The sequence below is a fragment of the Mustela putorius genome, unplaced genomic scaffold (genome assembly GCF_011764305.1).
Source record: "Mustela putorius furo isolate JIRA1106 unplaced genomic scaffold, ASM1176430v1.1 tig00003834_pilon_pilon_pilon, whole genome shotgun sequence".
Classification (NCBI taxonomy): Eukaryota; Metazoa; Chordata; class Mammalia; order Carnivora; family Mustelidae; genus Mustela; species Mustela putorius.
In genome coordinates, this window is record NW_025421987.1 from 98,978,389 (window position 1) to 99,005,137 (window position 26,749).

The 26,749-nt window shown below is 50.1% G+C and overlaps 1 protein-coding gene across 4 annotated transcripts in view; it reads left to right on the forward strand.

The window, feature by feature from the left end:
- The window catches only part of MYLK (myosin light chain kinase), a 180,551-nt gene that overhangs the window by 118,075 nt on the left and 35,727 nt on the right, over window positions 1–26,749 (forward strand). For all 4 annotated transcript variants that reach the window (XM_004745429.3, XM_045088817.1, XM_004745432.3 and 1 more), the window contains 4 exons: window positions 12,155–12,205; window positions 13,197–13,324; window positions 15,212–15,365; window positions 20,043–20,345. In XM_004745429.3, the coding sequence (XP_004745486.2) occupies window positions 12,155–12,205; window positions 13,197–13,324; window positions 15,212–15,365; window positions 20,043–20,345 (636 nt within the window). The remainder of the gene's footprint in view (window positions 1–12,154; window positions 12,206–13,196; window positions 13,325–15,211; window positions 15,366–20,042; window positions 20,346–26,749) is intronic.

The following is a 26,749-nucleotide window of genomic DNA, read 5'->3' on the forward strand; positions in this document are numbered from 1 at the left end:
ATCCTCAACAGCCTCTCATCACCCCCACCCATCACCCCCTTGGCATTGAAAGCTTTAGCAGAGTAGTTCTGGTTACCTCCACCCGCTTACACACTTGTGCTCAGAAACCTGTCGAGTTCTCCGGATGCTTCTAGAACACCATGGAGCTTCCTTCCCGAAGGCTCCTGAGAAGGCAGCTGCTCGGAGATAGGAAATGGAGATGGTGTCTTTTAGATCTTCACCTGAAATTATATTCTCACTTTTTGGGATAATTTATAGTATTTATTAATTACATATGTTAAATATGCATGCATTCTTCCTTAAACATGCTAAAAAATATAGAAATGTTCCAGGGACAACATGAAAGCCCTCTTTTGTCTATCCCTAGTTCTACTCACCTCCTCAATTATAGTCATAATTGTTTTTTTTCTGAGCATTTACATATAAGATGTAAATACATCATGCATTCTGGACACCTCTGCAGCTTGCCTTTTTCTCTTAGCATAGCCGTCCCTCATTCCAGATGTCTCTGATCCCATGAAAAAGCCCAGATTCTCCTGTCCCCGAGAGCTCTGGCTGTATATGTGTGTTCATTTTTTTCAAGCACTGGGAAGTACCTAATCTAACTAGGAAATCCATCTCTGCTGCCAGTAACCAAGGGAAGGCCAAGTGTTTTTCTTGTCAAACAGATCATAGCCAGATCCCTCCCCATATGACCGCCCCGCCCTCAGCTGTGTTGTTCAGTCCTGAGTGCGAGCTGTCAGGTATGAAGGTAGACGACCCATGTCCACGCAGTGGCCTGGGAGCCACTAGGAGTCCTGCTGAGGACCGTGAGGGGAAAACCAAGTCCATTGGCCAACCCAGGAGGCGGGGTGGGAGGAAATGGACAGAAGTATAACTAACGTGCCAGACACCAAGTCCCAAGTCCAGGAGCACGGAGTGGCAGTTTGCGGTGATTTGGGACGCGGGGAACTCTGGGCCAGGTTAGGAAGGAGAGAGGAATGTGGTGTGGTTGAAGTGCAGTGGTAACATTGTTGGAACGCTGGAGGGAGGAACTGCACAGATGCCAGAAGGAATGTTATATGGGCACCCACCCCCAAACCCCCACTGACTCATGTGCTCACTTAGCACCTGCTCGGCACCCCTACCTAACGTGTGACAGGTGTCAGGTGAGGTGCCTAGGCTCTGTCACTTCAGGCAGGGCTCACTCAGCTGAGCTACGAGTAGTTGCTCCCATTTTACAGAGGAGCAAAACTGAGCCCTAAAGCACTAAATGGTTCCACCTGGGGTCTGATAGCTGATAAGATCTGGAACCTTGAGGCCAATCCTAATCCATGTTCCTGCTGCAGAGCCTTGTGCTTGCCGGTCTCAGGGGCATACTTTGTGCTGTCCACACACACCTGGGCTGTGTTCCCCCCAGCCCACGAGGGCAGGGGTCTGCTGCCATGGGAGCTGAGGGGATGAGGAGGGGGACCCCTGCCATGATCGCTGGGATCCCCAGACCTGTCAGGGTGTTTGCCCCAAGCCTCCCCTTGGGAGGAATTTTTTTTATGACTTTATTTTGGTAGAATTTCAGATTTATTGAAAAGTTGTAAGAATAGTACAAGGAAATCTTGTATACCTGTTACTTAGATCCACCAATTATTTACGTTTTGTTCTGTTGTCCCTATGTATGTATTCATATGAATTTATTCACCATTCATCAGGTTTTCATGCAGATATAGATATGCTATGTTTATATTCACATATGCAGCATGTGTCATATAGATTAGATGTACATACACCATGTATGGATAAAGTAGAGGCATCATGCCCTTAATCTTCACACATGTCATCGTGTATCTCCTAAGAGCATAAGCACAATGCAGTTATTAAAATCAGGACTTTCGGGACGCCTGGGTGGCTCAGTTGGTTAAGCAGCTGCCTTCGGCTCAGGTCATGATCCCAGCGTCCTGGGATCGAGTCCCACATCGGGCTCCTTGCTCAGCAGGGAGCCTGCTTCTCCCTCTGCCTCTGCCTGCCATTCTGTCTGCCTGTGCTTGCTCTCTCCCCCTCTCTCTCTCTCTGATAAATTAAAAAAAAAAAAAAAAATTTAAAATTAAAAAAAAAAAATCAGGACTTTTAACATTAAACCCATACTACTATTTAATGCGTGGTCTGTATTCAGTTTTTGTCAGTTGTCATGATTTCCTTTTAATGCTACTTTTCACCCCTCGATGGGAGCTTACTGTCACACTTCTAGAACACTCCCATCCACTCTTCCAATCCAGAGTGATTGCCTCCTACCTTTGGAGAAAGAACAAGAAGTGCATGGGCCGAGGGGAGATGAATCCAAGACTGCTTGAGTCGAGTAGGCACAGGGAGATGGAAGCATCCTTACTGGACCTCCAGGCGCCCCTTTACTATGCCCGGTTCTGCAGCAGTGCTCAGACACAAGACATAGCCAGAGAAGCCACTAGGCTAGAAAGCAAGGGGCAAATGTCTTGGTTCTGCCTCTGATTGAACATGTGGCCTTGTCAAAGCCACTTGTCTCTGGGTCTGTCAGATGGGGACTGTCTCCAACTGAGCCCAGGCTTTTCCAGCTCTGACATCAGTCCATTCAATGAAATGCCTTTGTTGTTGTTGTTTTTGTCAAGAGACACAGTTCAGATGAGGTCCGCTGACCCCCCTTCAAATCATCTCCTGTGGGATGGGTTGAAGCTTCAGTGAGTATGGCTGGTGTTACACGGTAGCAGAAACTTCCCGATGGGGAGGAGGCTTGAAGCAGAAGGTCCAGGCCTCAGGTAGCCCAGCTGCATAGTGTTTTGTGTGAGGGAGGCATTGATGGGACTTCGGAGCTGGTTCTGGAGAATACGGACACGGCAGTGCCTGCTGGTAATGGACTCAGGGATTCCTCCTATCAGTTTGTAGAGCTGATGGTCTCTTAGAAAAGAGATAAATGAGCATAGGATACTTTGATAACTTAAGGACAGGAACTAGGGCTTCTTCATTTCTGAAATGTCCATGCCTAGCCTGTGGTAGAGAGATAATAAACATTTGATTTTTCAGATATATTCATGAGTTCCCAGGCTTTAAGGGTCCCTGCCTCTCTTTTACTTCTGGGATCTGGGGATGATGCAAACCGGACACCCCTTCGTATTCCCTGCCTGGCACTGGCCTGACATTCGTCATTTTGGCTTCAATACAGTGATGGACCATCCCAGATTATGCTTTTAGATAGTTTTGCCTTGGCCTCCCGTGTGTGTGTCTCTCTGAAACCAAAAGTCAGGTCAACTTGGGGTGCCTGGGTGGCTCAGATGTTAAGCATCTGCCTTCGGCTCGGGTCATGATTCCAGGGTCCTGGGATCGAGCCCCACATTGGGCTCCTTGCTTGGCGGGAAGCCTGCTTTCTTCCTCTCCCACTCCCCCTGCTTGTGTTCCCTCTCTCGCTCTGTCTCTCTCTGTCAAATAAATAAATAAAATCTTTAAAAAAAAAAAAAAAGTCAAGTCAACTTGAAAGCATCTTTGGATGTCCAGACTAGTGCCCCGTTTTCCTGAAAGATTCCCCCAGTATCCCAGCTTTCTTTTAAATATTGTCCCAAAGTCATGGGGAATGTTAAGCCACAATAGGATTCAAAGAGCTAGAAGGAAGTGCTGGACAGGTTGAGATCTGGCATCCAGATTTGCTTGATACTAGGTCTCCTGGAAGAAAATTTGGGGTATTTCCACAGCCTTTGAAAGCTGGCACCAACTCCTAGTGTCTCTCTACCAAAGTATTGTTCAGTGAGGAGGGATAGTGCCTAATATCACCCCCCCCCACCTGGCCATGCATGGACCCTGTGACACCATGGACTCTCCCCCTACCCTGGGCCGCTGCCTCCAGCTCCTTCCCCAGTCTTCCCCTGTCTCCCGTGATCCCATGAAGTGGGAGGACTTTGGTGCTGCTGTCCTGGCCATGCTGGGTGCCGCTTGCACAACCATCCTGGCGTTCTGTGTCCTGGGGGATGAGTGTTTGCTATAACAAGAAGAGCAGTGTTCCTCTGGAATTTCTTGTGTGACAGCCTTTGCTACAAGGGGATGTGTTTAGGAAATTTGCCCAGATTCTGGGGAATTAATTCTGGGGAAGTGACCCACAATCCTCCATAGGTCTGTCTATAAGAACGTCCTGGAAGAGGCCCCATGTGTGCCATTGGTGAGGAAGCTGGGGGATGTCCCAGAGCCTGCATCTGCCCGAGTGCAGGGCAGTGGGATTTGGCTTTCCCTCCTTGGGTCCCCACAGCCGCCCTCCTTCCCTGACACAGCCCTGAGCCTGAGTGCTCCCTCTGTCCTTCACCAGCCTGCGTCACCTTCAGGAGCCTGTGGTTGAAAAGTTAATGCTGATTTTGGGAACTGCAAAGGGTTTGATGTCTATTTTTAGTTAGCTACCTAAAAAGGGAAATGTCCCTAGAGAAGCAGACACCCAGGGACCTCCATGTACCCGAGGCTGTTGCTGCTACTTCCCTCACTCTCCTTTGCTTTCCATTGTCTCAGATCCTTTGACACAGAGAGACCCACACTTCAGGCCCTGTAAATATCTCCTAAGTTTTCCTCAGGGCTTCTGCCCCGCTGATTCATGGGAGAGGCCCTCCTGTACCTTCAAACAGAGCAGTCCGGAAACTTCTGTGGACGCCGACCTCCTCCCCTATGCCGGTGTGAAAGGAAGGCTCAGCAGGGCAGGAGTCGGTCAGGACTTGGGCAGGCTGGGGCAGAAGCAGTCTGTGGGTTCCTCAGTCAGGAGGCCGGCCTCCCCAGCACTGCCCCTGGTTTCCCAGCGGGCTTCCAAGTTTGGGCTTTGATTCACCATGCTTTCACTGGGCTGCTTCTCATCTTCCAGTCTCAGTCTCCTCTTTAGAGTGGAAGGCTCTGCACCCAACAGCTTTGATTTAGTTGGTGACAGAGCAAGGAGGCAGCTCCTTCTCATGGAAAGTTGCACAGGGACTCCAGCTCCACGGCTTTCTCTCCCAGGATCAGAGTTGCAGGGCTGGGGTGGAGCGTTCTTGGGAACTCCCAGGTTAGCAGAGATCTCAGGAGCTGTGCTCATTCCTTTAATGACTTTCTAAGCATGTACCAGGTACCGTGCTAGGCACTGGGTGTACGAATGATGAACAGAATGGGCCCTGTTTCTGTCCCTGGGAAGCTTGCTGTGGGGTCTGCATGTTGCGGTCATGATGCCTCTGATGAGTGCTGACACATGACTGCCTCAAAGGGGTGTGAAGCCCAGCATGGACCTAGTGATGCATGAGCTGAGGGCTTCCGGAAGAAGGTACCAGAGTCGGCAGTCAAGAGCTGAAGCCAGAAGGCTGGTGCTACAGAAATGGAAAGGCATTGGGTGTGGGGGATAGAATAGCCCCCTCCAAAGGGTGAGGCAGGGGCCCACAGCATCAGCATGCCCCAGACAGCCAAGAGCTGTCTAGGGGCAGCCAAGAGATTGTCTAGCCAATCTCCCAGGTGCTCACAATGCACATGTGATTTGGAAAACCACCAACATTGAGCATCGAGGGCCAGGATGACCGAGATCCCCAAGAGGGAAGAGTAAGAAAAAAAAAATGGGATGAGAGCTGGGGATGGATCTCGAAGGCCCTTGTGAGATGAGCTGGACTCGATCCTCAGTGGCAGGGGCTGGCATTGGAGAGGTTTAACAGTGAACTGATGGCCTCAGAATGATGGCTGTATTAGGGCGGGGATAGGGCCCCAGAGGCCGAAGAGGTGGTACTGTCGGGACTAGAATAGTGACAGTGGGGATGTGGAAAGTGGCAGACCAAGGAGGTATTTAGGGGAAGGAATGGAGAGATGTTAGTGACAGCAGATGGTATGGAGGGGCCCTTGGGAGGGGCAAGCAGCAGGTTTGGGGAAAAGATCCTGGATTCGCTTTTGGATGTTGGGTTTGCGCTATGTGTCGGGGGAGGGGAGAGTCAGGTAGTGGGATGTATAGGTGAGCTGAGGAGAGAGGCCTGGGCTCATGGTAAAATGAAGCCAGCAGAGAGAGGGATAGAAAGAGGCATTCTGAGAGCAGCAGTGAATAAAGTACCCCAAGGGCATCAGAGTTCGGGGAGCAGAGCTAGGCCAGGAGCGGTGGCTCCCTTGGGCTGACTCTCTGGAAGAGGGGACTGAGCTCCTTCCTCCTCAGAAGGATGGACTGGGGGCAGGCAGCTGGAGGATGTTAGCTGCTAGCCTGACCATGCAGCCAATAGCTGCCACAGGATTTGCAAAGATCATTGGATTTTATTTTCCTTCTAGGATATCCGTCTCTGACAATGGCTAGTGCAAAAGTGTAAGGTGTTGGAGAAGGGAATGAGACACGGGGCTGACATTAATAGTAAGATAATAAGATGGGTGACCGCAGAGGAGAGGAAGCTAGTTAGTAACCCAAGGAGAGCTGCGAGTGTAAGCATCTGGACCAGCAAGAGTGTTACCTCCACTGAGGACCCTGGGAGAAGGAGCTCCAGGAGCAGTGTGAGTGATTCCGTGTCGTTGCAGAGCTCAGCTGACGCAGTGTGGCATTTGAAAAGGTGAAGGAATGAACGAGAAGTCCTCTGGGGGTCCATCTGGGGAAGAGGGGTATTGGGGTGGGGGGCTGGTATTCAAGCGTGCACTCTGTCCTGTAACTTCTTTACCATGTAGCTTAATGCTTTACAATGAATTTTCCTTCTCCCCTTCATATCTTGGGAGTGGGGGAACCAAAGCCCTGAAAGGTTGAGGGACATGCTTTACGTCCCACAGCTCAGGGAACGACAGGGCAGTATTTAAACCCAAGCCCAGCTCCAGAGCCTCTGTGCACTGCCTTGCTGCAAGGGGACATAGAAGGGTCTCAAGGGCCTGGATTTGGGGATGGAGCAGAGAGTGAGCTGGAATGGAAGCAACAGGGAGAATGTAGCCACACACTGGGCAGCAGGGGGCTTGGGTCCTGCTTCTACCTTGGCCACGTCTGGTTTTTATGAGCCTGACGAATCACCTGGGAATCTCCCTCTTTTCCCATGACCTGGAAACCGTGTGAGGTGCCCTGCTGGTGTTTGGCTGGCGAAAGAACCCAATGGGAGAAAGGACAGTGAGGTCCTGGGTTAATGCTGCAAGCGCTGAGCCCCGCTCTCTGTGAGAAACCAGGTTTTCGAATCCGGGATTCTGCTTTCCGACCCAGGAAGTGAGTCCTTCTGAGCCCTGTGCCCAATTAATGGATTTCAGCAGATGCTTGTATAAAATATGTATGGCAGAGGATATAGAACTTCATTAACATTTAAAACTGTCTTTACTAATAGGAACCAAACCAGCTTCAAGTGCTAACTAATGCAAACAGCAGAAGATGCAAATGCGTAGAACAAACTGAAAATTTTGGCCTTCGATCCGTTTACTGGTGACACAGGAAGGTGGAGACCAGTTCGGGCTCTACTTCTAGCCACGTAGATTTACCAGGGCTGCCAAGAATAGTGTGGAGCGGGACTTGGGGGTCTCGTGGTCTCATGGTGTGCGGCCGCCATCATCGTCCTTGTTCGCTCTGGGCTGCCGTGCCGGGGCCGGCGGCGCTCCCTCGCAGCCTCCAGAGCCTGTCCACAGCTGTTTTCGTCCCTATGGCTGCCGCATCAAAGTTCCACACACCGGAGGCTTGCACAGCCCAAGTGTATTGTCTGTCGGTTCGGGGGGCTGAAGTCCAAGTGCAGGGTGTTGGCAGATCTGGTTTCTTCTGAGGCCTCTTTGCTTGCCTTGCAGATGGGCTCTGTCTCACTGTGTCCTCACGTGGCCTTTTCTCGGTGCGTGTACCCCTGGCGTCTCTGTGGGTCCAAAAAAACACCAGTCTGTTTGGACTAGGACTCCCGCCCCTTGGCTTCACCATAACTGAGTTACCTCTTTAAACCCTGTATCTCCAAATAGGGTCATATTCTGAGGTACTGGGAGGCTCGAGTTTCAACATATAAATTTTGGGGGGATGCAGCTCAGCCCATAACAGCAGCTCCACACAGCTCCTCTGAACAGATGGCATTTGCTCTCCACAGGAGGTCAGATTCTGGCTGTGGTAGCAGCCCTTCGTCTTCCCTGGAGGGCCTCTCCCTTCCCAGCAGCCCTAGGTGAAGGGAAGGGCTGCCTGGCTCAGCCTGTCGTGGCTATTCCAGAGCCCATCTAGTACCCATTTCCAAGGGGTTTCTCATGCTGTTCCATCTTGGGGTTCTCCCTCCCCCGCCGAGCCCCAGCCTTCTGCTTTCAAACCTGTGCTCCTCTCTCACCTGGAAAGAAACCTTGCTTGACATCTCCCCGTTCATCACCCTGTTTCTCCTTGTCCCTTCAGCTCTAGAACTCATGCCAGGTTAGTTGACTCCCTGCCTGTTTCCTTGAGAATCTCCCCTGGAGTGATTTCTGACCCTACCGTCTCATGCCACCTGCCCTCTCACACCTTACCCGTCACTCAGGGCTGGTCACACCTGAAGCCTACTTCCCAGGGACTGTTCTCCTCCACCCTGGCTTGCAGGGACAGTCCTCCTTCCATCTGTTGAGGTCTACAGCCCTCTCCTTCATCCCAGCTCCTCACCATGGGCATCACGTAGGTTCAGACCCTGGTCCCTTTCCATCTCTCACTGCATTTTTTTCCCCCAAAGAACTGACCCATCCTCGCAGTTTCCATTATGACTGCATGTTTGATTCTGGAGTCTTTCACTTCCAGTCTCCACCACCCTCCCTCTAGAATTCTGATCCTGGGCTTCTAGCCTACAAGTGCATTAAATTCTACCATCTACCACATTCACTTGGACCAAATCAAATGCCTCAGCTTTCACTCCCAAAGTCTGTATTCTGTCACCACCATTTTCCCCATTTATCCAAGCCAGAAATCTCTAAGGAATCTTTGTACCTCCCTCTTGCTCAGCCCCTAAATGGTCTTAACTTCTCTTCTGCCTCATCTGCATTTTCTTTTCTGCTGCCTTTACCAAGCCTGGACCTTCATCACTTCCTCCCCAAAGGATGGCAGTAGCCTCTGAATTGGATAGCCTTGTCCCCCAGGAGATAGGGAGACTGCCAAGGGGTCCTCCAGCCCAGCTAGACTGCAATTTCTGTGAGGATGTCCCTGTTCACTCACAACAAATATCTAGCCCTCAACCCTGGGATTCTAGATCAGCCCTGTGAGGACAGCAATGTTCCGTGTCTGTGCAGCATGGTGGCCACAAGCCATGTGTGGCTATCGTCGAGCACTTAAAACCAGACTACTGTGACCAAGGAACTGAATTCTTTATTTTCTTTAATTTGAATTGTCCCACCGCCTTCACACCAGAGTTCTCTAACCCTAGCCCCGCACTCTGGACAGCTTCCACTGGACATCACCCTGATCCTCAACTTGAACCACTCTCTGCTCCTAAACCATGGGGCCCTTCTCCTGTCTCCAGTTCAGATATTTCATAGCCTTCAGGTCTGTCCTGTGTGCACACAGCCCACAATGCACGCTCTTTGTCCTTCATTTGAACAACTGCGTTGTGTTGGCTAGATAAAAGTTTTGGTGTGTGTGTGTGTTTTTTTAAGTAGGTTCTACGCCCAGTGTAGGGCTTGAACTCACCACCCTGAGATCAAGACTCTCATCCTCTATGGTCTGAGCCAGTTAGGTGCCCCCTGAATAAAACCTTTTGAAAAAAAAACTTTCTATCAACTTTTATTTTGAAATAACCTCAGACTCAAAGTTGCAAAAACAGTACAAATAATACTTGTATCCCTTCGCTCTGATTCCTTAAATGTCAGCATTTTACCGTCTTCGCTTTATCATGTGTTTTTCCCTTTCTCCTTCCTTCTACCTCTCCACACACGTATGCACATACGTACACATTCATACATATGATTTTTATGAGAAATTGAAAGTAAGTTGTACACATGATAACCTCAACACCCAAATATTTTTTTAATTTTTAAAAAATATTTTATTTATTTATTTGATAGAGATCACAAGTGGGCAGGGAGGCAGGCAGAGAGAGAGGGGGAGGTAGGCTCCTCACTGAGCAGAGAGCTCGATGCAGGGCTCGATCCCAGGACCGTGGGACCATGACCTGAGCTTTAACCCACTGAGCCACCCGGGTGCCCCCAACACCCAAACATTTGAGGGTATATTTCCTAAAAACAAAGAGAGTTTCTTATAAAAACAAATTTGGTGATCAAAACATGAAATTAACACTGATACAATACTGTCATCTAATTTATTGACCTTATGCAAATTTTGCCAGTTGCCCCATCAATATCCTTTATGACAAAAGGAAAAAAAAAAGCAGCCTTTCCTCTGGGCCACACACCTTGACATTTAAGCCCTTGAGGACAAGCTCTGATTTCTCACATTTGTGTGGTTTTCCTCTCAGCTCCCAGGTTAGGAGTTTGTGCTGACAGGCATTTGCCTGGTAAGTTTCTGTGAGATGGACAGATGGGTGGATAACAGTGACAAGCCAGGGTGCGTTTGGTGGAAGCAGGCCTCACCCTGGACTTCAGCATATATCTATTTGTGGTCAGCTCTGTGATCTCAGAGATCGCCTCCTTACCCAGTCCTTGTGTGGCTCTCAGGTGGGTAGCCCCACTACTCTGTTTCCCACATGCACAGCTAATAATCTACAAAGTCAGCTGACTGGCCTGTGGGCACACAGCAGTGTCCAGGCGAGGACACGGGACTGCTTTTCCGTAATATGCAGGGGTGAGGCTTTGGGGGTGACTAATTGCTAATGTCACCACCACTCATTCCTTCAGTAAATACTTACCAAGTGCCTCCACTGTTCCAAGCACACTGAGTATACAGCAGTGAGCAAAAAAAGAAAGTCTCTGCCCCCGAAAGCCTTTTACTTCAGAGATAGGGGAAGGGCAGGTAGTAAATCTACAAGTAAATATATAGTTTTTTATATGGTGCCAAGTGCCACGGGGAGGGGGACTAATAAAGTGAGGTGAGGGAGAGGAGAAGTGCTGAGGGCAGGGGGGTGCTGTAGGACATGGAGTGCTTAGGGAAGATCTCATTGGTTAAGTAACTCTTTCCCATTTTTTTGTACTAAGGTCTAATTTACAGACAGTAACGTTTACCCTTTCTCAGGCACAGTTCTATGAATCTTGACAACTGCATATGGCCATATAATTATTGCCATAATCAAAGTATGGTTCCCCCACCCTAAGACATGCCTTTGTGCCCTGTAACGGTGGACCCCTCTCCCCACACCCTGCTAATCTATTCTCTGCCCCTATAGCTTTGCCTTATCTAGAGTGAGACATATCAATTGAATTATACTGTTCATAGCCTTTTGAGTCTGGCCTTTCTTAGAGATAGACGAATCGTTGAGATTCATCTAAGTTCTGTATATCAGTAATTTGTTCCTTTTTTTTGGTATTTCATTGTATAGCTATACCACAGGTCGCCCGTTCTCCAGTTGTGGGATAATTGGGTAAATTCTAGCTTTTGGCAATCACAAATACAACCAACATAACCATTCACGTATAGATACTTGTGTGTGCATAGATTCTCATTCCACTTGGATAAATAGGTTTTGATTAAAGACCTTCAAGAAAGATGAAGATAAGCCATGAAGATTGCTGAGGCTATTTTTGGCATTTATCATACTGTTATTTAGCCAAATGAGTAGGTTTGTGCTGTGAAATTGGTCTGTTTGGGTCATTTTTCTTATTTGAGTTACTTGGAGAGAGTGGAAGCAATGGAGTAGGAAGGGAAGAAACCATTTGGTGGGTTCATTCACTTGTTCATTCATTCATTGATCCATTCAGCCAACACTAAAAAATGAAAGCCACTAGTCCACAGTCTGTGACCCTAAGGAAGCCTGAGACCCTTGGATCTACACCAAAGGCTAATTTTAGATGGTTTATCTGACATAATTTCCTTTCTGAGTTTCCTGAAGTTTGGGTGAGAGAATAGTTAGCAAGTGTGGAGTCATCATTGTTGAAATGGATGACGGAGACTCAAGCATTTTTGAGTTCTTATCCCAATGGTGACTCTGAAGGCCCCTCCAGAGGCCCCCCGAGACCTGATATTCATTCAGTCATGAGGTTGTCTCTACGGGAGTGCAAGATCTCCTGAAAAAACATATTTAAGTGGAGACATATTTAAATGAAGGCTCTGCCTGGGGCAGGGGCAGTGGGCAAGTCTCCTAGGATTTAAGAACTTTATGAAAAGCCAGGATTTACAGAAAATAACTTGTGAACATCTTTGTTTCAGGTGATGCAACTGTGAAAAAGAAACCTGCCCCCAAGACGCCTCCGAAGGCAGGTAATTGGTCATAAGCAACATTTGGGGGCAAGGGTCATCTGCCATGAGGTGTTTTTCCTTTGCCCAGCTAGACTGAGCACAGGCATAAGGTCCCAGGAGACCACTGCTGCCCCTCCCTGATTCGAACCCTGTATTATTCAGGCCAGATTTTCCCCAAGAGCCTCTGCACAGCCTGGTCCCCTACCCTCTGTCACTACTTGTCTTTTCTCTTTCCGCTGTAGCGTCCCTAGTATAGGGACATCATATGGTATCATACAGTACTATGACTTTCCCATCCCTGCTATGAAATTCTGCCTAACTCTACCCTCCACGCTGCCATTTAAGGAGGTAATCCGCTGTGTGCTATCTTAGTGCTCTGGTCTGTATGCCTCTGTCATGTAGAGCCTTGTCTGTTTCCCAGTGAAAGGCATTTGAGGAGGTGGACCGTATTGAACCTGTCAGCCAGGGTAACCTGGCTTGAAGATAAGGTGCTGCTTAATTAATAGAGCTAGCAGGGGGCTCCTGGGTGGCTCAGTCAGTGAAGCATCTGTCTTCACCTCAGGTGGTGATCTTAGGGTCCTGGGATCAAGTCCCATGTCTGGCTCCTTGTCCAGTGGGGAGCCTGCTTCTCCTATGCCCTCTGCCATTTCCCCCTGCTTGTGCTCTCTCTCTTACTCTCTGTCAAATAAATACATAAAATCCTTTGAAAAAATTAAAGGAGCGAGCAGGTATATTAAGAATTTTAGGGTAAGATGCAAATTCCAGAGCAATTGACTATTGGAAAATTCTGCCATGTAGATTGTATGGGCCATTTCTGAAGAATAAATACAAGAACAAACCTAGCAGGCCCATCAGTTGGACATTCTGGAGCAGAGGCCACTGTTCTCAGTGTTACTCTGAAGGCTCTAGAAGGCGAGAGAGGAACAGACCAGTGTGGACAGCAGCACTGAATGAGATCAGTCTCTCTGAGGCTCCCTCCTCATCGCTCACCTCGTCCCTTGTCCTCTCCCAGCCATGCCCCCTCAGATCATCCAGTTTCCCGAGGACCAGAAGGTGCGCGCAGGAGAGTCTGTGGAGCTGTTTGGGAAAGTGGCAGGCACCCAGCCCATCACCTGTACTTGGATGAAGTTCCGAAAGCAGGTTAGTGAGGGAGGGGAGTGGCCAAAGAATGATGTGCCCAGCCCCTGCGCCGATAGGGACCAGAAACGCCATCATGTCGGCAGCAGCATTTTGATCAGCGGGGCCTTGGAAATGGGAGGGCCCCTCTCCCACCTGTCCCCACCCACCATATCTGAGTTCTTAATAACCTTTTCTTCTGAATCTGCTTTACAGACCCTTTGGGGACAGAGAACAGTATGAAGGAAAAAAAGGAAACCATGCATGTTTCCCTCCCGCAACCTGATTGTGATATTTTAGTCTAGAACTCTACTCAGAGTCAGGAGAATTGAACCACTGACTGAAAGGACCTCTCAGACCCTGTGAACCTTCTGTGATTCTGGGTTAGCCCACTGAGCCCTATCTGTGGTAACCACTTCAGCTTACTGATGTTGAAGGGATAAAAGGGAATCCAACTATTTGAATAAATAAATTGTACATTAACTAGAACCTTGGCTTACTGGCCCAGAAATATACCGTTTCTCCTAAGGATCTTATGAAAGAAGGGTCTGAATTTCTGAACAACCAGCTTAAAAGGACATGGGGAGCCCTCCAGTTCCCCTGGGCCCATGTGGGTAGTGTGTGCCTCTTACTTACATGTGACCAACAGAGGTCCCAGGCGGTGGCTGACACTGAATCAGGAACTTTGCAGAGGATGTGAAGATTTCTTCTGAGTTCTCTGCTGCTCTATTCCAAACCATTCAAAGTGCCCTGAGGATCAGAGATGGGAGGCTAGTACCAGGGAGGCATGGAGGACTGATCTCAAAAGATGAAGCTGAGAAGCTTGCCTTATCGTCCCAAAGGGTGCTTGCTCTGTGCTCTCTCTGGTGGTGTCTTAAGGAAGATGGACTCTCTCCTTTTGCAGAGACATTTGGCCAGGTCCCCACCGGGGACAAAGAATTTCTCTGGTGATGGATATGTTCTGTATCCATTATCCAATATGGTAGCCACCACTGTATGTAGTTACTGAGCATTTAAAATGTGACTAGTGCAACTGAGGAACAGACTTTGAAATTGTAATTAATTTAAAATCCTTATAACAGCTTTGTTATATACACAATAACATTCAGACACCATAAAATTTGACCTTTTCAAGTGTACCATTCAGTGGTTTTTCAACCATTTCAGTTGTGCAACCATAACAATGATCTAATGCTGGAACATTTCCATTATCTCAAAAAGAAACCCTGGACCCATTAGTAGCCATTCCTCCCTTTTCCCCAAGCCCTGGCAACCACTAACTTACTTTCTGTCTCTATGGATTTGCCTACTGGGGGCATTTCATATAAATGTATTCTTTCATGCCTGGCTTGTTACTTAGCATGACGTTTTCAGGGCCTATCCATGTTGTAGCATAAATCAGTACTTCATTCCTTTTTCTGGCCAAATAATATTCTATTGTCTGGATAGGCCACAGTTTGTTTATCCATTCATTAGTTGATGGACCTTCGGGCTATTTCTACTTAATTAAAACTTACGTAGCCACATGTGGCCGGTGGCCCCAGTATTAGCACAGGAGAAGTCAGAACACACTGGGGTTAGGTGACTGCTCCGACAGCTCCTCCTGCCCTCCCTCCCAAACCCCTGAAGCTATGGGACCCTCCCCGGCTCTGGGTTGGGCAGCAAGGGCAGACACAATCCATCTGTTGGGCCATGCTCTGCACGCTTCCCACTCACCCCAGAGCTGGAACCCCTCAGGGAGGCTTGGCTTTGGACGCAGAAGAGGAGGGGCCAAAGGGGAAGCCCAGGGTCTAGACAAGATGGCGCCCCATACAGCCTGTCCACAGCCTTCCCTAAGGGTGGGGAGTGGAGGTCAGAGCCCTCCCCTTCCTGGCCCAAGTCTCCAGCACCTGTCCCACTCTCTGCTCCCAGATCCAGGAGAGCGAGCACATCAAGGTGGAGAACAGCGAGAATGGCAGCAGGCTCACCATCGTGGCCGCACGCCAGGAACACTGCGGCTGCTACACTCTGCTGGTGGAGAACAAGCTGGGCAGCAGGCAGGCCCAGGTCAACCTCACTGTCGTGGGTGAGTCTGGGGACGGGTTGGCCTGGGGGTCAGAGGACAGTAGGATGATGGGCCTCTGGGCTTCATGTCCCTGGGGCCTACTCCCTCGGTGCCCTGCCCACAGCCTCACATGCTCCTGTGCTCCCTCTCCCTGCCCCCTCTCTCTGGCTGGGCTTCGTGCTTCTGGAGAAGCCCCGACCTTACCGCACACCCACAGCATTTTCCTGTTCCTGTGAACCCCCTCCTGGCTTCTTTCTGTCTAGTCTTTGGGAAACCTGAGCTACACTACCCCAGACCCCAGCACCTTGCTCCCTGTCGCTGTGGTCCACCCCCTTCCCTCTCCCCGGCCACTCAGTCCCTTTGCCAGTCCTCAACTTCAGGCCGTGCTGCCTTCCACGTCCTCCTGTGCCTGCTTCTGAGGGCACTGCAGGAAGAGGATCACGAGCCACAGACTCATTGCTGCCCTCGCCGGTGTCAGCCAGCTGAGTGTCCTCCTTGCTTCTCTGGCTTCCCTGAGGAATTGGAGGTGGCAGGCATTTCACCACCTTGTGGCCCGCGCCTACAGGTGTCTGTATATCTGTGCCCCTTCCTTCGTCTTCACCTGCTCTGCTTCTCCCGGAAATGTTGCCAGGGCTCTCTCATCCCAGCCAAACATGCAGGCGCGTGTACACCTGCAGGATCGTGTCCCGCTGTGGCCACCCTGCCACGTCTCTGCCGCCTGCACAGCCACGCCCCTCACCAGGGCCAGTCTCCACTTTGATCCTGCTTCTTCGCCCCCCTGAGGCCTCCCTCCTACCCCCGTGAGTCTGCTGGGACCACCCTTCCGAGATCACCCTTCCGAGATCATGGTGACCTCCCAGTCCTACCTCCACTTCTTTTTCACCTCCTGCCGTATGGAGTGGAGTCTCTCTCTAGACTGATTTTTAAGTTCACTTATCCTCTCTTACCCAGTCACTGTCTTTCATGCCCTGGGGGACTGTCTCCTGAAATGTCCAAATACCTTGCTAACTGGTCCCACACTGTGGGTTGTGCTCAGGCCCTTGAGCCCTGACATGGCGGGCACTTGGGACAGCCAAGGAACAGCAGATGAAGAACTGGGCAGGTGGACAGCAGGCCGTGTGCCTGCGCACCTGTGGCCATCAGAGGCTGTGTGCGTAAAGGCCTTTGGCCTCGCGGTGGCTGATCTGATCCCCTATTTCTGCTGCTGTAGATCAGGAGTTTTAACTCTGGGAAGGCCAGTGTGCTAAGGGGTCAGGAAATAGGTTTCTCATCTATAAAGACAGGAGACACATTTTTCTCACTCTTTCTCTCTTTGGTGACTCCGGATGTTCATTTCGATGATTGTCCCCCAGGAGGCAAGACTATTTGGGGGCTTGGGAAATTGGCTCTAGTGACCCAGATCTCCTACACATTGAGATGTGTACCCGAAGTATTGACTTGGCTCCCCTCTCCCCGCATCAGCAAGCACTGGTTTCCTGTGTTCCTTGGTGTTCTCTTCTCTGCCCAGCTTGGGGAACCTAGGGGATCACCTCCTTTGAACTGCTCTCCCATGACCAGCGCCCCGGCCCCACTCTGACTGGCTCTGCGGTGCCACACGCGCCCCTCCCCCAGGCCCACCACGGGGCTGTGCTTCTGGCCTTTTATGGTTTCGTTTCTCATTCTCCGCGGCCAGTGCTGACAGGGCCTTGGCGTGGCTGCCCGCCAGCTGGCGGGAGCAGCATGTTAAATGCCGTGCTGGGAGGGGAATGGAATGGAGGGGAACGGGCTTTCTGTCTGCCTCCCCCTCGGAGAGCTAAGAATAGAACGGCTCAATAAACGGAGAACTTGCATTGATGGACCCAGCAAAGCTGCATTCATTCAGAGCCTGTGGATTTAGCCTTAGTCCACAGTAAACCTGGCTTAGGGCCAGATTTCCCTGTGTGACTCTGGGGGCATCTGGGCATTATCTGATCAAGGCTTATTAAGTAGATGTCAGAAATGGGACGATGAAACAGGAATTGTTTGGGCAACTCCAGACCCTTTTCGAGCACTCTGGAAGGCCGTCTGCAGGCCAGCTGACTGAGGCCGACTTAACTTCGACTGGTTAGCAGCAAACTTCTCTTCTTGTCTGTCCTTTAAAAATACCATTTTCTTTTCATCGAGGCTATGTATGACTCCTGTTTTTTTTTAATGGTAATAAAAAGTAGCCTTTCCCTGAGTTCCTTTGAATGAGTGATGTTTAACTATTTTGAAAGGCAGCACAGGAGTTGGTGACGTTCTGAGAGCCTCTGCCACAATGGCCCTTCCAGCTCTGCCACGGGGCAAGGGAGGGAGGGGCCCCAGAGAGCTGCTGGCCCAGATGCATTCCTTCCAGTAACTTGTCCAGCTAGGGGAAAAACAGGTCACTTTGCATATCTTTAAAAGAGAAAAACCAAGTCCAGAGAATCTCCAAATACCCAGTAATCCTCAACTACTCTGAGCTTGGAACTCACATGAATTTTAAGGGCAGGAGATTTCCCCTTGTGATGCTTGGCGTGGGTTTAAGCAAGATGCTTCTTGATCTTATTCTGCCCAATAGCTTGGAAAAGAGCAGGCCCTGGAACAAGGCTCTGGAAATGTCCTGGAGTCTTCTTTTCACTCTGCCACTCGCTAGCTGGTTATTCTTAGCAAGCAAAATGCCTTAGCTTTCAAGGGCCAGGATCGTCCAGGTAGGTGACCCTGGTGATAGGGTGGTCACTAGGAATGAAAGTTCCCCTTCCTAAATTTTTCATCTTCTCTTGTATGACAGGGGGCAACACATATCATATGTCTGTCTTTCTGACCCTTTCAGCCAAGAGACATCTGGAACAGGGTAGGGTACAAGTAGTACCTCTTTTGCAATACCCATTTCTCAACATTGGCTTCACCAACACAGAGGGGAGAAAAATCAGTCAGTGGAGTGTATGTGCCTTTGTCTTATAAACCTACACGACTCTAAACGTGTCCAACAAGACACTTCCCAGGCAGTTTTCTTTGGGGGAAGCAGTGAGTCTGTCTTTCATCCCTCTTTGGGCTTTTTTAACTCCCTTAGCTGGGTCTTGAGAGGACTTGAAGCACTTGCCTCTACAAGAGTTTAGAGCAATAAACATCTTAGCCAACACCAGAAATATTTCTAAAAAGACCAATACATCTTTCAGAACAAATAGTTTTTCTAAGAGAACACTTTAAACAACCAGCGAAAGTGGTTCCATCCCAGGAGGCCTCCAGAGTGACTGCCAATGGTGGGAGGTAGTTCTACCACGATCCCCGAAACCCTCCACACAAGGGGGCTGTGCGGGGATGGGCGGTAGCCATAGGAAGAACAGAAAAGCCGTGGGGCCTGGGGAACCAGGGAGGATGAATACAGATATGTGTATGTACGTGTGTGTCACACACACACACACACAAGATGGAATGTTTGTTTTCTCCCCTGTCTGCGCAAAGCCATTTATAAGAATTCTCTTCCGCTTTCCACCCTTGCTGAAGGGAGGGTGAGTAGGAGTCAAAGTCTTTACCTGGATGTTTACAAAACCCCTACCAGGTAGATACACATTAGCACCATTGTCCAAATAAAAAAGAGGAACTAGAAGTCTGGAACCTTGGAAGTCAAGGAATTTGCTCGAGGTCACATAGCTTATAAGAATGACATAGCATGAAAAGCATGGTTTTAATTGCTGGTTTGGGAAACCCTACACCTCAGACTGCCTTGGCGGGGGTAGGTTGGGGGGCAGATAGAGGTTACTGAATACTGGTATCTATAGCTAAATCAGCCACCTATGAAAACAAAATCTGAAAAACAGGAGAATTTTGTTCAGAGGAGTGGCAGACAGAATCCACAAAACTCCGAGACCTGACCAAAGTCTAGGCTGGCATGATCTGCCTGGAAGTGGGTGGTGTCACTGGTCTGAGTGGGAAGGCAGCCTGCTCCTGTTTCCAGGCCTAGTCAGGGACGGTTGTGATTCACTACTGTGCTTTGCTTTTGAAAGTCCTTCTCGTTTTATCTTGGTCCTAGGAGGATAAAAGAGCGAGAAATAAACTCCCCCCAAAATGAGAGTGATGACGGTACACGCCAGCCCCTTGTCCAGGAACTTCTCACAGCTGCCTTGTGATCCAATCAATGTTATTTTCCACATTGCTTACAGACCAGGAAACTGAGGCACAGAGAGGTTAACAAGTAGTGAGTGGAGACAGAGCCGTGTTCAGACCCAGATCTGTCCGACCTCAGAGCTCGCTGTGCTATTCCACCTCTCCGTGGGACAGGCGTTTCCCAAGTCCCAGAGAAAGTGGAGACTGACCCTCATTATGTCACAGGCCACTGGCCTAGGGCCTGACAGACACACACACACACATTAAATTCTCTCTCAAAACACATTTGTGATGGGAAGCAGTCCACGCCTTCTGGGCAGCTTCCTAGATCTGTTTACTCAGAGAAATATGTTTAGGACTGAGGCAAAGTACAGGAAATTGTGACTTGTAGGCTGGAAAACTAGCCAGAAAAAGAGGGGGTTTTTCAAGCAAATAGGTATTTGTGGGGCTTTGTGTGTTTGTAGACAGGTGTAACCATGTAGGTGAGGAGAGGAGAGCCAGGACCAGGGCTGTCAGCTTGGGTTCTCTGGGCTTTTCCTCCAAGACAACGCTAATCCAGAAACGTTCTTTCCCTACAATTCTGAAGATGTGGGTGATGTGCTTCTCTTTCCCCAGACAAGCCAGACCCCCCAGCTGGCACGCCTTGCGCCTCTGACATCCGGAGCTCCTCGTTGACCCTGTCCTGGTATGGCTCTTCATACGACGGGGGCAGTGCCGTGCAGTCCTACAGCGTCGAGATCTGGGACTCCGTGGACAAAACGTGGAAGGAGCTAGCCACATGCCGCAGCACCTCTTTTAACGTCCAGGACCTCCTGCCTGACCGAGAGTATAAATTCCGTGTGCGTGCCATCAATGTGTATGGAACCAGTGAGCCGAGCCAGGAGTCTGAACTCACAGCAGTGGGAGAGAAACCAGAGGGTAGGCTGCCTTTATTTTATCGCTGGCTTGAAATATGTGTGCATGGCTTTCCTTGTGTATGTAGAAACCTGTACTGAGAGGGGTACCGAGAACCGAGGAGATGTCAGTGATGGCTGGCAGAGTCTTTGGGGATCTTGGTTTCCAGGGTGGTGATGCTGATCCGTGCGTTAAAAGAGGTACCTGTGTGACTCTTCCAGACATTGGACCAGCAATTTTGGTACCCTGCCACCAGGGGGCAATGGTGTGTTAATCAGAAGCGCAGTCCTGGAAGGCAGGAGTTTGTGGGGGCCCGTTTTAACTTTCCCCTGCACCCACCTCACTCCTTCTCTTGCGGTCCAATTGTACTGTCTACTCGGTGTTGAGTTCTTGGAACACAAAGACAGATTAGACGGGCTTAAATCTTAAGGAGGAGGACAGCTGTGTAGACAGTCACTGTGATGAGATGGGATACATGCAATTATAGTGGTGTAAACAAAAAAGAGGAGGAGTCACAGCAGAAAGCATGAGTAAGTTTGCCATGAAGGTGGAGGAAGGCTTCCTAGAGGAGGTAACACTTATGTGGAGTCTTGGGGAAAGGAACGGACTTCCAAGAGGCAGGGAAGATAAGGAGAGGCATTCCCCATGGAGGAAACAGCATGAGCAAAGGTGCAAAGTGTTGGAAAAACACGGCATTCTGAGAAGCTTGTGCCGGGGTATATGCTGTGTGAGTCAGAACAGGAGGAAGCAACCCGAAGGGCAGTTTAAGTTACATTGTGAAGTTCATCCAAGATTTCCAGGCAGGGGACTGATATGATCACATGAGTTTTTTTTTTAAGAAAGAGAATTAGAGGAAGAGTAGAGCTTTGCTACCCAAACTGCGGTCTGGACCAGCAGTCTTGGGATCTCAGCACTTACTGGAAATGCAAACTCTTGGCCCCTCCACACCCCTGGTCCCTTCTGAATCCTCATTTCAATATGATCTACCCCATGGATTCAGATGCATGCAGCAGTTGGGGAAGCACCCAGGGAGGGAAGGAATGACACTGGAGTTGGCAAAATACCAGTGGGACCTCTGTGGTGTAGTTCAGGTGGCGAATGGTCCGACCATGAATGAAGGCCTTAGCCGATAGAACCAACCATTCTCAGTGACTTTTTGGGTAGACTTGGAGGAAAAATTAGAAGAGTACAAGATGACTCCCAGCTCCTGGCTTAAGTAACTGAACACAAATTTTCTATTTTGTTGTTGTTGTTGTTGTTTGTTTAAAAATCCACTGATTTTTTTTTTAAGATTTTAAAAATTTATTTATTTGAGAGAAAGAGAGCAAGAGGGAGAGAGCATGAGCAGGGATAGGGATAGAGAAAGAGGGAGAAGCAGGCTTCTCGCTGAGCAGGAAGCCCAATGCGGGGCTGGATCCCAGGACCCCAGGATCATGACCTAAGCAGGCGCTTAACTGATTGAGCCATCTAGGCACCCCGAACACAAATTTAAGAGCCATTTATTATTACAGTTCTTGGTGGCTAACATATATCAAGTACTTGCTATAGGCTAACAGTGTGGGCAGCCCTCTACATGCATCATTTCCTGCATCTATCTCAGTGAAGTAGCTGCCATTATTACCCCCATTTTACAGATAGCTGAAATGAGGTTTACAGGGCAAACCTACGTGCCCAAGATCACAGAGCCTGTAATGTAATTGGAGAGCTGTCTGACTTGAAGCCTGTGCTCCTTTGGGAGTAGTCAGGCTGCCTCCCAGGGACTGGAGGTTAGGCAGTGGGGAGTCCCGGAGAAGACACAAGTTCTGGTCTCAGTCCTGTGTGACTGAGGTGACTGAAGGCAATCCAAGTGTCCTCAGACTACTGACTTGAATCTAGAGCCCAGAAGAAGGCTTAGGTCAGAACTAAGGATTTGAAAGTCTCACTGTTTAACTAATAATTGAAGCCACGAGCATCAGTGAGGTCACCAAGAGGGTGGTAGGAAAGTCACCACAGATATACGGAGACGAAGGAGCCTGCAAGACCAGAAGGAAGGGCAAGAGGGAGAGCATCAGGAGAAGTTGGAGCCGAGCTGAAGAAATACAGATGTTGTGAGTCACTGAGAGGGCTCAGGGAACAGCCACCAGCGCTAAATACAGGAGATGAGGACTCCTGGATTTAGCCCTTTGAGACGCAGCCATCTTTGAGAGTGAAGAGCAGAGTGTTTCCACAGGGTGGAAAATTGTTACCCCAGGATAAGGAACAAGTGGGAGAAGGAAAGGCCAAGAGTGTGGAATATTTTTTCAGGAAGTTTGGTGTGAAGAGAAGCAAAAGGCTGCCATGAATTCAAGGTGGAGAAGAGGCTGTGGGTGGGGAGGAGGGACACCCAGGGAAGGAGCACCGGGAGAGGGAGAGCTTCCGGTTGTGAGGCAGGGAGGAGAGGGGAGAGTAAAGGACAGGGCCTGTCTGAAGTCCCCACGGGACCAGAGGCCTCGTGAGTATGGGACGGCCGTTACGGTTTGATGTCCTTCTTTGGTGAGAAAATCGGATATAAAATAGATATTCAAACCTTGCTTTCATATGAAATGAGGGCTCCAGAAAGAAATCGGAGGATGCCAGTGGAAAATACACCAGATTTATAACGTTGCAGGTACAGCCCTGTCTTGGGGGCCTTTATCTGGGAATGTGGAGGCTGTGGAGGCATGGATCCCAGCCCCTGGAACAGGCCCACTGGGCCTCTCTGCAGCTGTCCTGGGCTCCTGGGCTCCTGCCCAACAGCTGCTTGCAAATGTCTGCTGGGGGAGCCTGGTAACAGAACGGCTATCTGCCGCCCTTTGACGCCCCCCTTCGAAATGAGCTGGCATAGGCAGGTTAGCTTGGGGGCCGTGGGGGCTCCAGATCAGGCACTCAGTTTTATGTTTTTAGCATATTGCTTTGTTCAAGAAGAGTACTCCCCACCTCTGGAAAAGTGAGAAGGAAAGAGATGACAGGGCAGTGAGATGTTCCTTAGCTGGAAAGGAGCTCTTCCAGGTCATCTCTGGAGGAAACCCAGAGAAACTGTAGAGTTCCTGATAAATCCCAAAAGATGAAGGCCATGAGTGCTTAAGGCGTGACTCCCAGGAGGCCAGGACAGCAGCGCCCAGGGCTGGAGGGAGAGTCTGTGGGGACCAGGGGCTAGGACTGCTGGGCTCTGGGCAGGTTGCCCTCCCCGTCCTCCCTGCGGCCGAGCCAAACCCCTGCTGTGGTCCTCAGACTCTCTTCCTAGGGCCCCTCCTGGCTGGGAGCAAATGAAAGGAAATGCAAAGATAGCCTGCAAGCCCAAGGAGGGGTCCAGGCCACCCAGAGCTTCCAGACTGGAAGCTGTTCCCACCTCCAGGCCCAGCTGGATTACTGGGGAGGAGGGGCGGCAGAAGAGTTGTGGAGCATTAGGACTGAGGGGCAGAGGATGGAGGGATTGGGAAGGTGGGCTGGAGGGAGGTGGGGGTTCTAAGTGAAGCCCCCCGTGGACCGGTCAGATGCTTGTTAGTTATAACCTGGGTAGGTCATCTGTCTACTTTAAAAGGGAAATGCCTCACAGAGAAGTGGGGTGTGTTTGCACACGCGTGTGAACTGCATGTGTGCATGGGTGGGTGTGAGGTAGAGGAGGGAGGTTTTGGTGGCTCCTCTCCATGGAGCCAGTGGTCTGTGGTGGTCATCGAAACAGCAGTGCCAACTCACTCTCCCTCCACTAAGCCCAGCTAACATCGTCTGTCCCCTTCCCCGCTGCCACCAGGACCCCTCCCGTCTGTGCCGTAGCAGCTTGGGTTTTCCTCTTCATCCTGATCTCCCCGTTCTAACCCTGCTAAGCACCCCAACCCCACCTTACATTCATTCCCCCAATGTATCCTGCACCCCTCCTCTGTTCAGGCACTGTTTGGCTGGCACAGGACAAAGCACGGTGTCCTTCCCACAACCCCAGCTTTAGAGGCCTCCTTATGCGACAGCCGCCCCTCACACTAGGATCCCTAACCCAGTTAGCTCCCCTCCCTGTCTTCCCAAACCTGGGTAAACAGAGCCACTAGCCCAGTACACCCATCTCTCCCGTCCCAGCCAGGCCTTCCTGTCCACCGCCCCCCACCCCTGCTCTGACTCTTCAATCCACTCTATCCTTGCCCTCATCCTAATTTGTTCTAGAATATATCATTGCTAGTGAATCAACAGGGAGGAAGGCTCCTTGAGGAGCTAGGGCTTCCTTGCAAGCCTGAGGGCAGTTAGAGATGCAGACCGGCTGGCCCGGTCTGGGGCTGCAGAGGCCTCTCTGGGGCTGGGGTGCCCTCTAGTGCCCATTGGGCATGGAACAGCCCTTGGCCCTGGAGAGCTCTGTCCAGGGGGCTGCTTAAGTCATGCCGTGTGAAAGTCCCCAGGGCACATCTGGTTCTGTCCCAAACACTACTCCAGGGGCATGAGACTTACCTACTTGCCGATAGAGCTCAGAACCATCTTCCAAATAGTTCTTGTGCTTAGCTCGCGGATGTCCTAGCTCTTTCTGAATAGAAGGTTTTTGAAACCTCTTGTTGAAATCCCTCCTGCTGTGTAGTTCAGCTCCTTCTGTGGTGGAAAGATGGAAACTGAGTGGTCACCCCTCCCATTATTACAGCCCTTTATTCTTGAAGGCCTGGATAATCCAACTGTGGCCTTTCCCCAACTCCTACCCTGCTCCTCTCCTTAGAGCCACATCCCCCTCCAAGCAGAGTGGAGGCAGAACGAGAAGGAAAGGGAAGAAGGGAAACCTCTCAGCCTGGAGTCTTGGTCTGTTTCAAACAGAGGAAGAGTGGTGGAACAGTGAGCCCGAAAGAGGGGCGTGACTTCCCTGAAAAGGATCTAGGTCCCAACAACCATAGCACCAGGAGAGCTGTCTGCGTTTCAGTTGCCAAGGGAGAAAGGCAGAGGTGAAGGATGGATGTGGTGTTTGCAGTGAGGGCCAGAAGGCCAGCCTTGTCATTTCTAACACTGGGAAGAGGCCAGTTCTAGAATGGCATGCCTTCTCCCCGCAGGGTGCCCCCAGGTGCCAGGCCATTGGAAAGCCCCATGCACAGCGGCTGCCCCCTCACTAGGGAAGCACAGATAGTTCTTACTAAAGATGCCAGGCCTACACGGCCTGCCTTCTCCTTTATCTCTTGTCCCACTGCTCATTCCACACCAGGATGAGTGGCATGGGAATGAAAAGAAAAGGGGACGCCTTATTGGTGAACACTCTCTCAGAGGGGATACTGTGGGCCAGGACGCTAGGCCTCCACAACAGTAAAGGTCGCTGTTATTGTTAGTATTTTGTCTCCAGGCCAAGCCAGTGACAGTAGCCGTTGTGAAGGATTCAAACCCCTTGGTTCCCTTAAAGCCCCATCCGAAGTGCCCGAAACTCCTGCTGACCCTATTTATCATTCTCATGGTGCATCTGGAGATGCGAGTTCTTATACAGTGTTTCTCCAGTGTGAGGAATCACACGAGATCATTCTCTCAAGTTACGGCACTGATTAACTGATAAAAATCGGTAACTTTGGGGCGCCTGGGTGGCTCAGTGGTTAAAGCCTCTGCCTTTGGCTCAGGTCATGATCCCAGGGTCCTGGGATCGGGCCCTGCATTGGACTCTCTGCTCAGCACGGAGCTTTCCCTCTCTCTCTGCCTGCTTTTCTGCCTACTTGTGATCTCTCTCTCTCTGTCAAATCAATCAATCAATCAATCAATCAGTCTTTAAAAAAAATCAGTAACCTTAATCTCACCCTTGGCCATTGAAATTGTTAAAAAGTAAGGGTGTCTCATTCAGTTGGGTGTCTGACTCTTGATTTCGGCTCAGGTCATGATCTCAGGGTCCTGGGATCGAGCCCCACATGGGGCTCCATGCTGAACGTGGACCCTGCTTGAGATTCTCTCTCTCCCTCTCCCCTGCCCCCTCCTCTAAAAAAAATCTCTACTTTAGACTTTTTCCCCAACCAGGGAGGTCTAACCATGTCTGCTTATCTCCCCCACAGCAGCTCTTCCTTTCAGTGGCTTTGCATGCCTCCCCAGCCCTGCTGTGACTTCTTAAGTGCTTATGGCCCCAGTTCCAGTAGCAGACGACCCCAGGCTCTGCTGGGGGCAGAGTAAGAATACCTGCTTGTGGCCAGTGCACATTTACCCTCTACCTGCCTTGATGGCGTTCTGTTGGCCAGAGCAATAAGAAGGCTGAGAAACTGGGCTCCCCACGCTTGGGTTTTAACTAGCTGCCCTAGGGCTTGTTACCCCTAAAGGTTAAATAATTAAATTCACCCTGAAATGTGACTCTGTTGCTGCCTTCCAGGTGTGGCTCCCCGGGCATTCTAATGGTCTACGAACTGACAAGGTCACTCTCTACTCTCAAGTGCAAGTGTTGCTCAGTTAGAGCAAAAAGACTTGCTCGGTTATGCTGCTGTCCTGGAGCTCTCTGTGAAACCCCCACC